Here is a 14226-nt window from a genome sequence, read left to right on the forward strand (position 1 = left end):
CTTTTGTACACGCTCAAGTACGCATCATTCAGGAATCCAGACCGTTGATCTGATAGACGGTTCCATGGATTACGTATGTTCCAAAAATCTCCCACATTCAAAGATCCTCACCCTTAGATATCTTGGGCCATTTCCCATTGCCTTTTATTTTCTGTATCTTTTTCTTAGCCACCAGTTTCCCATTCCTCACCTATAAATATCCATTCCAATCTTCCTCCTACATTCACACCCCAAGAGCTTGCACTTGATCTCAAGAAAGGATGGAAGAATTCCTCTCCATTTTGCTGATGATATCAGCTTCTCTGCTTCTCTCATGTGCTGTGAGAGTAGCTTACTACATCTGGTGGAGACCCATGAAACTCCAGAAACATCTCAACCAGCAAGGAATCAAAGGCAACCCTTACAAGCTTTTCTACGGTGACATGAAAGAGATGGTAAGGTTGATGAAGGAGGCATGGTCTAAACCCATGAATCTAACTCACCAGATAGCGCCACGTGTCTTCCCTTATTTCTATGACTTGGTGCAAAAAGAGGGTATATAACCTTTTGTTTATTCTAGTCCTGTTTTTATATTTACTTCACTTAGTGATATTCATCCATATTAAAACTCAATGAGTCAACACTCCCAAGTGGAAAACTCCACTTGATAGACCGTATACGTCACACGTGCCAGCATGACACGGGTGCAAGATCCAATCCATCCATCAGGTTGGTCCAACCTTCTACATGTTTTTCCAAAAATAGAACAGCCACACTCAACATGTGGGCCCCACTATAGGAAAAGGGGTGAAGGGGTCAGAAAACATCATCCAGGTTTTCCGCAGCCTTACATTTGTTTTGCAAACTTTGGCCCACCTGACCAGTGGGTCAACTTGAATCTTGGACTAGGACACCAATACAGTGGTGCCGTTCTAATGGATGGATTGGATCCCGGACCAATCATGCCATGCTGGCACATGTGTGGCATGCACGTGATCTTTATTGCACACACGTGTGAGCTTAGCAAAGTTGTTCCTCTTAAAATCTCTTAATTTATCTATAGAATACCGAGTCGAGTCAAATAAGGACTCAGTGAGGTCGAATTTTCAAGTATTAGAACAATGTTTTCAATAATGAGTAAGGTACCTCCATTTTAGTACCTTGCAGCAGTTATGAAAGCTGATGGGCAGGGTAGCCCAGATGTTTTCTTCCCAATAGGGCGTTTTGTCTGGGATATCCTCATGGCTTTTTAACTGGAGATTGTTTCAGTTCCCCTCTTACAAAGCTTGTGGGTGTTCATGATCTTTAGGTGGATACTTTCAGAGTCCCCTGTTACTAAGCTTATTGATATATGTTCAGGCTCTAGCAGTGATGTTTTTTGGATATTGGAATACAGGCAAGCTATCTGTTATTTGGAGCGGTACAACCCCTCGAGTGATCGTCAATGATTCAGAGCTCATGAAGCAAGTCCTATCAAACAAGTTCGGTCATTTCCAGAAGCCACCGGTCAACCCTCTTATAGATCTGTTGACCATGGGAGTTTCAACCTTGGAAGGAGAGGAATGGGCTAATCGTAGGAGGATAATCACTCCTGCTTTTCACCTTGAAAAATTGAAGGTTCTTTCTTTTCCTACACATGCATTGGTTTTACGCTAAATTCATGCAGAGAAACTCATAAATGTGAAATTATCATGACAAGCCTAAATATTATCAAATGAAGCAAAATCTGATAGAAAAGACTAATTTAATGAGTTGAACGCTTATGTAGGGGTCCATCCAATATAAGTGGCATTTGGAAGATTTCCTAGTAAACAAGTGCTAATACCCACCTTTTTTGCAGGCGATGATACCAGCATTTTCTACCAGTTGTTGCGAGTTGATCAAGCGATGGGGGGAGTTGGTTGGTCCCCGAGGATCTTGTGAACTTGATGTCTGGCCTGAACTCAATAATCTAACTGGAGATGTCATCTCTCGCACGGCCTTCGGCAGCAATTATGAAGAAGGAAAGAGAATCTTCCAACTTCAGAAAGAGCAGGTCATACTGGTGCTTGAAGCTGCTTTTGCTCCATACATCCCAGGTTTCAGGTGCATTTCCATTCTCAATCTTTTATTTTTAGTGTTGGGCTCCTCTAATAATATGTATCACTTACCAAATGTATGTGAAATTGAAAGGGACACTGTTTCTATACATTGTTTTATACAGATTTGTTCCCACGAAAAAGAACAGGCGGAGAATGTATTTGGACAAGGAGATCAAGGCTATGTTAAGAAATCTGATCCAAAAGAAAGAGCAGGCTATGAAAATGGAAGAATCAAGCACCAATGACTTGCTAGGCTTGTTGCTATTGCAATCTAATAACTGTAATGGTGTCCTAGAACCAGGGACAAACTCAAATAACAGCGGCCTGACGATTGATGACGTGATGGAGGAATGCAAATTGTTCTACTTGGCTGGCCAGGAGACTACCTCAGTCTGGCTAACATGGACAATGATCATATTAGCGATGAATCCAAGCTGGCAAGAGCGAGCAAGGGAAGAGGTTATGCAAATATGTGGGAAAAATACACCTGATTTCAATAACACAAACCACTTTAAGATTGTGAGTACTTTCAAATGCATTTAGTTAGTCATTTCTTTCGTAGTAGTCCGTGTTTCTTATGGGATTCCTAATCATGCACCTTCCACACAATTCCATGAGAAAAGATTGATTTTTTGGGTTCTACCCCTGTTCATGAGAGGATCGCTTTTCTATATAGTATGAAATTATGAACTAAATTGTATATAATCATACGTATTTCGAATTGCAGGTGACCATGATCTTGTACGAAGTTCTAAGGTTATACCCACCTGTGACTGCCCTATTTCGACATACTTATAAGAAGATGGATTTAGGAGGTATCTCTCTCCCACAAGGCGTCAACCTCTTGCTACCAACACTCCTCATCCATCATGACCCTCAACTTTGGGGTGACGACCACGATGAATTCAAACCGGAGAGATTTTCAGGAGGAGTTTCAAAAGCCTCAAATGATCAAAACGCCTTCTTCCCATTCGGATGGGGCCCAAGGATCTGCATTGGCCAGCAATTTGCAATGATAGAAGCAAAGATGGCACTTGCTATGATTCTTCAGAACTTCTCTTTTGACCTCTCGCCTTCCTATACCCATGCTCCTTACACTGTCATAACTCTCCAACCACAACATGGAGCCCAAGTCATCCTACACCGAATTTGAGACCATCATCATCCTTATCATGTTGTTGTTGCAATCATGTCCATGCTATCATTTTCGTTACTGTTCTTGTTCTCAGTGTTGTTTTCCTTTTCATCGTTCTGTTATGGTTGTAATTGGGAGTATTCGTTGTGGACTGCAGAGCATGCCTTTGCATCATGATCCACAAAAAATACATATTCTAGCTAGTCTTGTCTAAGCATGCCAGACAGTAAGCATGCACACTATACTATAAAGAATAAAATGAGTTTGTATCACATAGTTCATTGTTGTCACATATGGTTGGAGTTTTATGCAATGATCTTTGATCATCTGGAATAAAGAATTGGGATGTCCATGTTCAACCACTGGTACATAGCAGCAAGCCTCACTTTTGGATGCCAAATGGTAAATGTTTCAACCACTGGTGTTCTTCCTCAAGAAGGGTAGCATGAACACAAAGAGGTAGCAAAATGCTGGATCAGGACACATCAGGATCAGCATGATCCTGACCCGATCATTACTCAGCCTAAAAGTCAGACTGGGTCCATGCCCATTTAGTGATCAGGCATTTTATTTCAGGCATAAGCCACCCATTGACATCATAAACAGACCCCTTCCTGTGCCCAGGTCAGGCCTAAAGGGAATGTTTCAAAACCAAGGCCCAAACCTGGCCTGTCAAACTAGTTGAGCTTCAAAAATAGGACCATAGCCAATATGTGGGCCTATCTTACAGGCCCGACCCAACCTATATCAGACCAGGAGCCACTGCTCATATAATCTCACTAAAGAAGGAGCCATTTTCATTGTTATGTGCCCGCGTTAAAATTAGGTCCGGTTGCCTAGGGCTTGATCTTGGTACCAATCCACATCTATCAAAGTCAAATCATGAGCCTATTAAAGAAGAAAATTCAATGAAGCAACAACTGGTACCATAGAGAAGCTTCCATAAACTGGAGAGTCTTGACCAATTCAAAAGATTGTTTGATGTAGTTGAAATAACTGAATTTTGGGTTGTTCGATCAAGTAATGGAAACTAAATAGAATTTTAACTGCTTCTGCCAACAAGCCATCCCAGCCCATTGCCACCCCAATGCAACACATCTCAACCGATGTAAGAATAATGGCTAAGACAAATGTAATTTATTTACTCATTTATCTACACAGAAAATATCAAAATATAGGTGACAATTTATACTATATAAGTTCTCCATAAGGATATGAAACTAGATTATAGACATAATATCTGGCTGCATACATACAACTTGGAAAGTTCACCACTCCAAAATTTCATTAGATGCCCCCAAGAATAACAGTAATTGCTACAAGAACAACCTGCGGAAAGAAAAAGAAAATGAGTTCCAGAATATAAACAAGCAATCAGAAGAGGAACCCCTTCTAGAAGGATTTTCTCAAAGCCTGACAAAGAATGAGATAAAGATTTATTTTATTTTTTTTGTATTACAAGGCGACTACTTTTTTCCTACTTCCCATTGATAAGTTCCTACTTGCCATTGATAAGTTGAAAGAGCTAATACAAACCTTAATGCAGAGGTTGCTTGGAATCATATTGACCCAGCCTCACAAGAAAAAACAAACTGATAAAAGTTCATTCAGTATAAAATCCAAACTTTTCACTTCTCTGCAACTCTTTGAGTTTTGATCCTTTTTTAATGCTCTGTTTTTCCTTTTACCAAAAGAACCAATTCCTTTTCTTTGATAGCCAATTTAACAACTGCTGTCAGGATTACAGCCATAGTCAGGCACACAGTACTCCTAATCACACATGTTACTGTAAAACAGATGCTATCGATTTTAATTTCTATAGCTGTACATGCAACCAGCTGGTAGTAGAAGTTCAGCATAGTAGCTAGCTCATATTAAAAACAAGAATGCATCACTCAAGAACACTTCAGAACATAAAGAAGAGGAGATACATAAAGCAAAGAGAATACATCTTAATAGCATCATAGAGTATGACAATATAAGGTGGAGATCCAGAAATTGGAAACAAATGGTAATGGCACTTACCCCAACTGTACATGAAATGAAGCCTTCTTTCTCCTTGTAGCCTACCACAACAAAGAGTAGAATGAAAGCACCAACATATATACCACAGAACAGCAGCAAAAGAATCCAGTCAAGAACCTTTATACAAGCAAAAAATGTATACAGAAGCATCGATTTGTATCAACGGTCTTTGATTTTGCTACAATTTTCTAAGTATGATGGGAACAAGACTTCAGTCTAAAATGGAACATACAATTCTCATAAACAAGTAAAACAGGACAGCTTATCAATTCTGTGGACATGAAACAAGAAGCAATTCGATAGGCAAAAGGAAATCCATCTCCTGTCTGATGCTGGAACTAAACTTTGGATGAAAATTTACATGAATCTGAGCAAGGGCATAGCTCCAGTTGGGTTGTTTTCATGGAAATTACAACCTGTTGTACGCACGTGACACCAGCTGAACACTGTGGGCCCACTGTGTTATTTGTGTGGCATACACTCCGTCCATCAGGATCACACATCTATCTTAGACCCTGGGGACAAAAATCAGCTTTACTTATAAATCTGGTGGGCCACCCCACAGGGAACAATAGGAGGGGAATCTAACCATAGGTTTTTGTGTGGGGTTAGCCATGGCTTTTATATTCTATCTAAACCGTTCATCAGGTGCACCTCACAAGAATGATTTCACGTTTTTTACCTGTGTTATGGCCTACCTAAGTCTTGAATCGGTATGATATTTGATATTTGTGGTGAAAATGAGGGTTCTCACCTAATGGACAGAATGGATTTTGCACACAAAACACAATGCGCTACAAAGAGGTTAGGTTTTGTACCCGTGGTGTTAAATAGGTGTTGTTGACTATTCTGGTCTGCTAAAACTGATGCAAGTTGCCTGTAATACAGGGCTGTCATTGGGCTGGGCTGGCTGTAAGGCTTCTAAGTTTAGCCCACTGCCCAGCTAGGGCCGAAATACTAAGCAGGAGGGATGGACTAGGACTTAAAATTTAAGCTCATTTAGTAACCAGGATGAGCTTGATCTTTGTTTTAAGAGCTTCCCTACCCGGGGTAGCCCATTTAGAATTTCATGTGCATCTTGTCAAACATCATACATGATGGAGCATACTTAATGAATGGTCTTAATCTTGCACAAAAGTTGGTGGCCAGGCTGGGGTTGGACTCAGGCCTCTGCGTTTTGGATGGTGACAAGACCAAGCTCAGCTTGAGTATAAGTTTTACTTTGCATGCCAGGTTTGGACAGACCTCGATAGGGACCAAATCCGGCCCATTGATAGCCGAACTTGTTGCCTCTGTTCTGGGTCAATGAAAATGCGCAGTCCGAAGCTCCATCGGTGGTGATGCCGACACCACCCCCATCAGTGGTGTGTTGATGTGTTGGGCGCTGTGGGGCCTAATGTGATGTATGTGTTTTATATCCACGCTGTCCATCTATTTTTCCAGCTCGTTCTAATGCATGAACCCAAAAATGAAGCAGATCCAAAGCTCTAAGTGGACAACACCACACCATACTATGTTCTTTTATTTATTATTCTTCATATATTTCCCATACTACTGTTTCTTAGCAAAACATACAATGGGTTCGGTGACTCAAAGGATGTTTAAATTACATAAAATTAAGTGTATGACGTGAATCCGTAACGGCTTATTAGCATACTACATTTGAAACACCAACTTAACTCTCAAATTTCATATAACAATGATCAGCGGTGGGGACCATGAAGATGATCTTAGAGTTTGTGCAAGATGATCTGAGCACCGTGTTGGGGCTGAAGAGTTACAACAGCGTAAGGAGCATGAACATAGGTTGGTGAAAGCTCAAATGAGAAATGTTGTAGAATCATGGCCAATGCTAACTTAGCTTCAATCATGCCAAAGTTCTGCCCAATGCATATCCGCGGACCCCAACCGAATGGAAAGTAAGCAAATTGACTCTTCGTCGCGTTCAAAACTCCTTCTGCAAATCTATCTGGATTGAATTCGTCAGCATCTTTACCCCACAATTCAGGATCATGATGAATGAGGAGTGCTGGCAGGCAGAGCTGTACTCCTGGCGGAAGGGTAAATCCTCCAAGTCTCATCTCCTTATAGGTAGACCGAATAAGGAAAGTCAAGGGCGGGTACAATCGAAGAACCTCATAAAGAATCATAGTCACCTGCAAAAGGGAATTCAAATATTTTAGAATTCATGTGTTAAAAAGACGGTCTTGTTTGGATGCTTAACTGAATCGAACTGCAATTAACTCAATTTTTTTTAAAATGGGACTTTCAATTCATAATGAGGGATTAGACCTGTTTCAGGTTGAATTTGAAATGCATGTAGTTGCAAAAATGGGCCAGCCATCATTACGAATGAAAATGGTCCAACCACCATTTTGGTCATTTCCAGTACATTTAGTTGAATTAATGCCGTTCAGTCCAATCGATCATCCAAACATTGTGAGGATGGGAGATGGATGTTGCATGGCCAACTTGAAATGCATATAATTGCAATCATGGACCAGCCATTGCTATGAATGAAGAGAATGAAAATGGTCCGACCTCCATTTTGGTCATTTCTGCTACATTCAGTTGAATCAGTGCAGTGCAGTGCAGTTCAGTCAAATCAATCATCCAAACGAATCATTGGTGCATCCAAACAATGCAGCAATGCAATATGGATGCTTGTAATGCAACTTCTGAAATAAGCAAGAAGAATGTTTCAACTAGTAAGAAAAAGATGCTGATACTTGTGCACAAGAGCCATGAAAGGATCATAGAAACCAAATACTCACAATCTTTAGGTGGCTTAAACCATCAAAGTCCGGTTTATCTTTCCCAAAGACTTGCAAAACCTCTTCCCTTGCACGAACTTGCCATGTCGGGTGCATGCTCAGTGCCACCATTGTCCACGTCAGCAGAACTGATGTGGTCTCCTGCCCTGCGAAGTAGAATAGCTTGCACTCTTCTATCACATCTTCAATCGTTATCCCAGTGCTCTTGAGATGCCCTTGTTCTTGAGAGTACTTGAAATTAGACTCCATTAGCTAACCCAATAAGTCATTGCAATTGGCATCTCCCATTTTCATCGCCTTCTCTCTCTTCTCGATAATAGACCTCAGGAGTGCATGCACTTCTTTGGCAATTTCTGTTCTCCTAGTGTTTTGTTTCGTGGGTAAAAATCTGTACACATGAAACAATCTTAGAGAACAGAGGAAGCGAATGGACATGAAATTCATGAAAATCACTTGGGTCTCTGCCTTCATATCTTTTGGGTGGTTCCACCAAATTTCTTGAAATATCATGAATGATGAAATTTGGTTCAAATAACAATCCTTTTATCTCTTTTTTCGAGCTATGGAAAGGTAAGTAGCACTCAAATTGTGGTTACATCCCTTTCAAGTCCAACTTCAACGTAACACTGTTGCGATTTGGAGCCTAGTCCAATATGAATACAGTGGAAGGTAATTGCAATTTCATCATATTCACCAGTACTGAAGTGGATCAAAATGCTGCCTATGGGTCTGTTTACATGGTCGATAGAAATTGAATCATTGATTCAATTAAACACGGGAAATGGCTAAATTGGAGTATCGAACATTTTTAATTCATTATGATTACCAAACCCCAATTACAATTCCATGTGCTTCAATGTGGACTAGAAATGATTCGCATTGCTGGTTGGAGGCTAGTTCCAGTATTGTGGATGGAGTGGGGTTTTCCCTGCTTTGATCATTTCCACTTCGGGGCATGTTTGGATTGTGGAACAAGGAGAAAAAAGCAAAAAAGTGCAATGATTATCCAATGATGGATTTTCACGGATTCCATAGTACTACTCAACATTGGATTCCATTTCCGGAGATCTTGTTCAGATAGCAAAAGTACATCTCATTTTGAGCCCATTTCGATACCACCAAATAAGTTACTTTTTCTAGTTACAGCAGTAGATATGTAACTTATTTGAGATAATTAAGTTTGGTTTATGATCAATTATTAGTAGTTTTTTTTATGTGAAGTTACTTAATCACTTCAGTTTACTAAGTAGAAATCAAGATAGGCTACTTAAGGCGTAAGTAGCTTATAACCTACGATCCAAACGCCCCCTTTGTGAGACAGTGCTCACATTGTATCTTGTGTTGGGGAATTTGATCATTCTTGCACTTCAACACATCCAAACAAGGCCTAAGATTGGCAGTACAGAATCTGCTGGATATCCATATCAACAGTACCAGAGTAGAAACTGTACTATGCTGATTGCTCTCCAATGCAGTTACTCTACTGGTATGTTTTTTCCTGGTTTTTAACACATGCACTGAGAAATCAAGATGAACAAAATCTGTACCTATAGCCAGGGATGTATAGTACATGAATGGACTGGATGAGAAGCTCAGCTTGTTCTGTTTGCAGTTGGAATATCCGCATTCCTTCTTTGTAGCTGCTACTGAATGCTGTCCGAGATATGACATCTCCAGTTAAATTTTGGAGCTCGACTGACACATCCAATTCACAGGACCCGTCGAAACCTACTGACTTCTCCCATCTGCTGATCAATTCACTACAGCTAGTTGAGAATGCTGGCAACATTCTCTGCAGCGAACACCAAGAAAGAATCTCAACCATAATCAGGTGTCGCCATAACATTATAAAAATAAATAAAGCTTTAGAAGGTAGTCATAGGGAAAGAATCCAGCGCTAAACACTATATAAGTTGGTTATCAAGAAGTCTAGTTTTATACATAAACACGGGACACACGTGTACTAGTCCGTTCATCTTCTGGACCCTATTGTGCCACACCCCAAAATCACAATGGTTGTATGATCCAGCTGCCGATGCATTTCTGATCATCCAAAGTTCCAGACAATCAGCATCCGTCATAGTGCCACATAAATGACTAGTAGATGTGTGCCACATGCATGGAAATAAGAGCGCTTGATAACTAACTTAAATATAAACAGCATGACCATAGTATGTCGCTGAAAATGAATCATATTCCTTGTCATTTGATCATTTGTAAACTACCTTCAACTTCTCAAGGTGGAATGCGGGAATGACAATCTTCCTGTGTTTGGCCCATTTATCGCCTATGTAGGATGCCACTCCGGTCACGAACTGCTTGGCGATCGGGTGCCGCTCAGGCTTCTCAAAGTGGCCAAGCTTGTTAGATAAAACTTCCCTGATCAGCTCTGCATCCATGATGTTAATCCTTGGAGTATTTCCCTCCCAAGTAAGTGACACCTTACCTGCAGTGTTTTAAAACTCCTAATAATTCAGTTCCTGGGTAGAAAGTATCAATTAAAGGCAGGGTGGCAATTGGGCTAAGCTGGCATGATCTCACCTGGCCTGAGTCCGGCGCATTTTCAGCTGGGTTTGGACTGAGTACTGAGACCCGTGTGTTAGAGATGGGCCTACACTTCTAAAGGGCCAGCCCTCCTCTCATCATACAGCCCTCCTCTCATCGTAAGCCATAATTAATTGACTAAATATAATATTGTGAACAAATTAGCTGAAATTTTCTGATTCGTCGTCTTATATCTAGTATCACGGCCCATGGTGCGGAAAAGAGGGGAAAATGCATTTATGATTAATTATGAATGTGAACCGTTGGCACTTCAAATGACTGACAAAATATCTAGTTGCATTTCAGGTGTCATGAATTCAACCATTATTAGTCTAATAATAGACACACACTCGATGACTGAAAGTTCAACTATTGCTCTTTTGGTGGTTCTAAATTTCCAATAGCAAAAAGAGAAAAGTCCGCTCCAAATATCTGACACAAAAACAAGTATAATCCATATGCCTAGCACAATAAACATAAATAAATCTTGTCAAAAAGCCAGGTACAAAGAAGATGAATTTGCAGAGCATGAATCATGTAAATATCCATGGAGCACCAACAGAAAGAAGGAGAGGATGTAATTACACTGATTGCATACACCCACGCAGCATCAAGGTTCCTTGGGCCAAACTTAGGAGGGCTGAGATTGATGGATTTAAAAAATAAAAAATAAATAAATAAATAAATAATGGAAGAACGGAAGAATGGAAGGGGACAATTTCTAGTGACTAGGGCAGATGACCAAAACTGGCAGACAAACGAACGAAGAAATGGAACGGATGGGATCAGCAGTCGGAGATGCTTGATCAAGGGCACAGACAAAATGATGGGTGGTAGAAGCTCAAGGGCCCTCATCTGGACTCTGATACTTATGTTAAACCACAAGAAACTACGTTGCGGAAATTGTAAGTTTTTGTTTTCCTTCACCAGGAATAACAGTGAAACATATACAGGAGAGATGGAAGTTCTCTAGAAATATAGAACTAAGAGACACAAAATATCCTAACATGAGATATTACCTGATCTACTCTTTAAGTCTCTAACATACACATCAACGTAAAAAACGGAAATACTTCAATAGGAAAATATCCTCCCCCATTTAGGCCTACACCACCACATAAGGTACCTTGGGCTGTCAATGGGACAGGCTAGAATGTCGGGCTTTTCAGCCTGGTGACCCACCTTGAATCAGACTTGGGCTAAAGTATCAGGCCCAAGGGTAGGGCTTGGGCTTAAAATTCAAGTCCACTTATCAATTGAGCCAAGTTTGGACCATTTACAGCAGCCCATTAGCCCAGACTGAGTTCGCCTCAACCCGCTAAGTTTGCAAGGGAATTTTAAAAAATAAAATTTTAAATAAATAAATAAAACTTTAAGGGGATCAATGATGGGCGGGTTGAGTGGACTCACTGTAATGTCAAATGTAAAAGTCACCTTGACCACTGGGTGATTTTCCCTGTATAAGACTTGGGCTCAAAAATCAATCCTATCCATGATTCAGGTGGACTATAAGATTAGAAATAATGTACAGAGCAATGCTAACCCTCCAAGCTATCCCTTGATACGGCCCACCTTAATTATGTATAGGCCTAATTTTTGGACCTCATGTCTAAATTTTGGTGTTTCAGTTAATGGTCAGAGTGGATGTCATTTGATGAATTTCTTATAATCATCACAGTATGCCCTATAAAAATCAAGGTTGGATGTCTCTTTTCTAACTATTTTCTTTTGTGTGGCCCACATGAGTCACAGTTAGCCTAATTTTTTTCCCTAGGCCTAATGTGGGATTACACATCTAAGGGGTCGTTTGGCCCTATGGATTTGGGGGGATTTGAGAGGATTTCAAATCTCCTTATTTGGCACCACAAACTAACAGGGGGTTTCAAATCCCCTCAAAGAATGGGGTTTGAAATCTAAACGAGAGCTTGGATTGCATCTAAAATCCTTTGGAGAGTTGCATGTGTAATATGTGTGTCACTAGAGTATTAAACTATTGGGCACATGGCCCTCTAATGATATTCCAAAGCAACTAGACTATCAATTGCAGCATTATAATTACTTTAATATGTTGATAGTGCCATCTAAACATTGTCCATTTAAATCAATGGTTAAAAATCGTTGGTTGGTCAATCGGACATGATCTTGTGCTTGCGGCCCATCCAAGACTTCGAATTTCAGCATTTTGGGGCAAAGTATATATTTCAGTGGGCTTATTACAACCATTGTGTCAAACATTGCATATGTTCACTAATTAGAGATATTAAAGTTAATTTAGTAATTAAATTTAAACTCATGTAAATATACCATACATAGCTACTTTCGAATTAAAGTTGATTTCCAATCTAAGGTGCCAAACACAATATTCTCCTTTTCTTTCAAACAAAGGGAAGGGTCTTCTACCGTTGATGGTTCTTATTCCTATTTAGTCCCCCTCCGTTTCGGAAGTTGTTCATATTTCGACATCTGTTTCTACTGCACCTTCCCCTTTCTCCCGTTCACGAGGTTTCTATTAGTTTCTACAGGCGAATCTCAAATCCAGGGGGTTCCAAAGCCACGCTCCCAAACGAGCGTGATGGTTTGAGTGATTTCTAAATACACTTCATAGTGGAGCCGTCAAAATCAAGGGTAGCAATTCCTCTCCAACTGTTTAAAAAACAAACACTTTTTGGCTCATTAAAAGCTTTAATTTTATGGACACTCACCCTTTATTTTTTACAGGGCCTCCCATTATGTCTGTGTGAAATCTATTCCGATCATTATATGTCTAATTCCATATTATTCTTAATCCAAAATAAAAAATAAAAATTAGGCCAACCTGATTCATTCATGTGGGCGTACCAAGGAAATAATTGGGACAGAGATGTGCACCCTTGATTTTTTACAAGGTCTATCACGATGATAATATAAAATCCACTCCAACCATTAGATGCCACGCCAAAATTTAGGCATGGAGCCCAAAAATTGGGCCTATACGAGATTCTGGTGGACCACGCCATGGGAAAAGTTTGGAGGGTGAGCATGGCCATATATCTTGTTTCCAACCTTCTGCTTACTTTCTTCTCATCTCTTCCAAGCCCACACCCCCTGATCTTCTAAGCTCCAACCCAGGCCTCATCTCTCTCTCTCTCTCTCTCTCTCTCTCTCTCTCTCTCTCTCTCTCTCTTGGGCTCAACTTGGGCTGGACTATTTTGACCCGTCAGGGCCAGCCTATGTTGAACAATGCAGGTCGGGCTTGGATAGAGCTTGGCCCAGCCCTAACCCGGCCATTGACATCCCTAAGAGCACCCATGCATACAGCCCATTTAAATTTATCAATAGTGGCCATAATAGATTTTTTTGGCCCTTGTCCGGACAGGCCTGCTTTGGGCTGAATCAATAGTATGGACCTGAGCTTGGTACATCTAAAGGCCGGAACCCAACTCACGCGGATTGCCGGGTGCTTTTCTATCTGGCTGAGCCAGGCGTGGACTAGATTTTTTGCATGCTGGATGGACTCAAGACCAGGTACAAGGATCATTCAATAAATCCGATCATTAGATCATCGATCAAATACTATGAGGCCCTCGTTTTGGATTGTGGCACATGTATGACTATCTACAGCAGCAGTTTGCATAGCGTGTCAAATAAAAACCACCTGTTTTAGAAGCATTTAAGCAGTACCGTAGGTCTCCATCGTCTGATGGAGGAA

General features: G+C 40.6%; 1 protein-coding gene and 1 pseudogene across 1 annotated transcript; one reads left to right on the plus strand and one right to left on the minus strand.

Annotated features, from left to right (window-relative positions):
• The first annotated feature begins 214 nt into the window (after positions 1–214).
• On the plus strand, positions 215–3306 carry LOC131240813 (cytochrome P450 CYP72A616-like). The gene is made up of 5 exons (XM_058239294.1): positions 215–534; positions 1376–1596; positions 1820–2064; positions 2183–2579; positions 2788–3306. Exons 1-5 carry the CDS (start codon positions 261–263, stop codon positions 3211–3213), a joined length of 1563 nt encoding a protein of 520 aa, XP_058095277.1. The 5' UTR covers positions 215–260; the 3' UTR covers positions 3214–3306.
• A 998-nt stretch (positions 3307–4304) lies between these two features.
• Positions 4305–14226, minus strand: LOC131240817 (cytochrome P450 CYP72A616-like; annotated as a pseudogene).

Source organism: Magnolia sinica, chromosome 3 (genome assembly GCF_029962835.1).
Source record: "Magnolia sinica isolate HGM2019 chromosome 3, MsV1, whole genome shotgun sequence".
Classification (NCBI taxonomy): domain Eukaryota; kingdom Viridiplantae; phylum Streptophyta; class Magnoliopsida; order Magnoliales; family Magnoliaceae; genus Magnolia; species Magnolia sinica.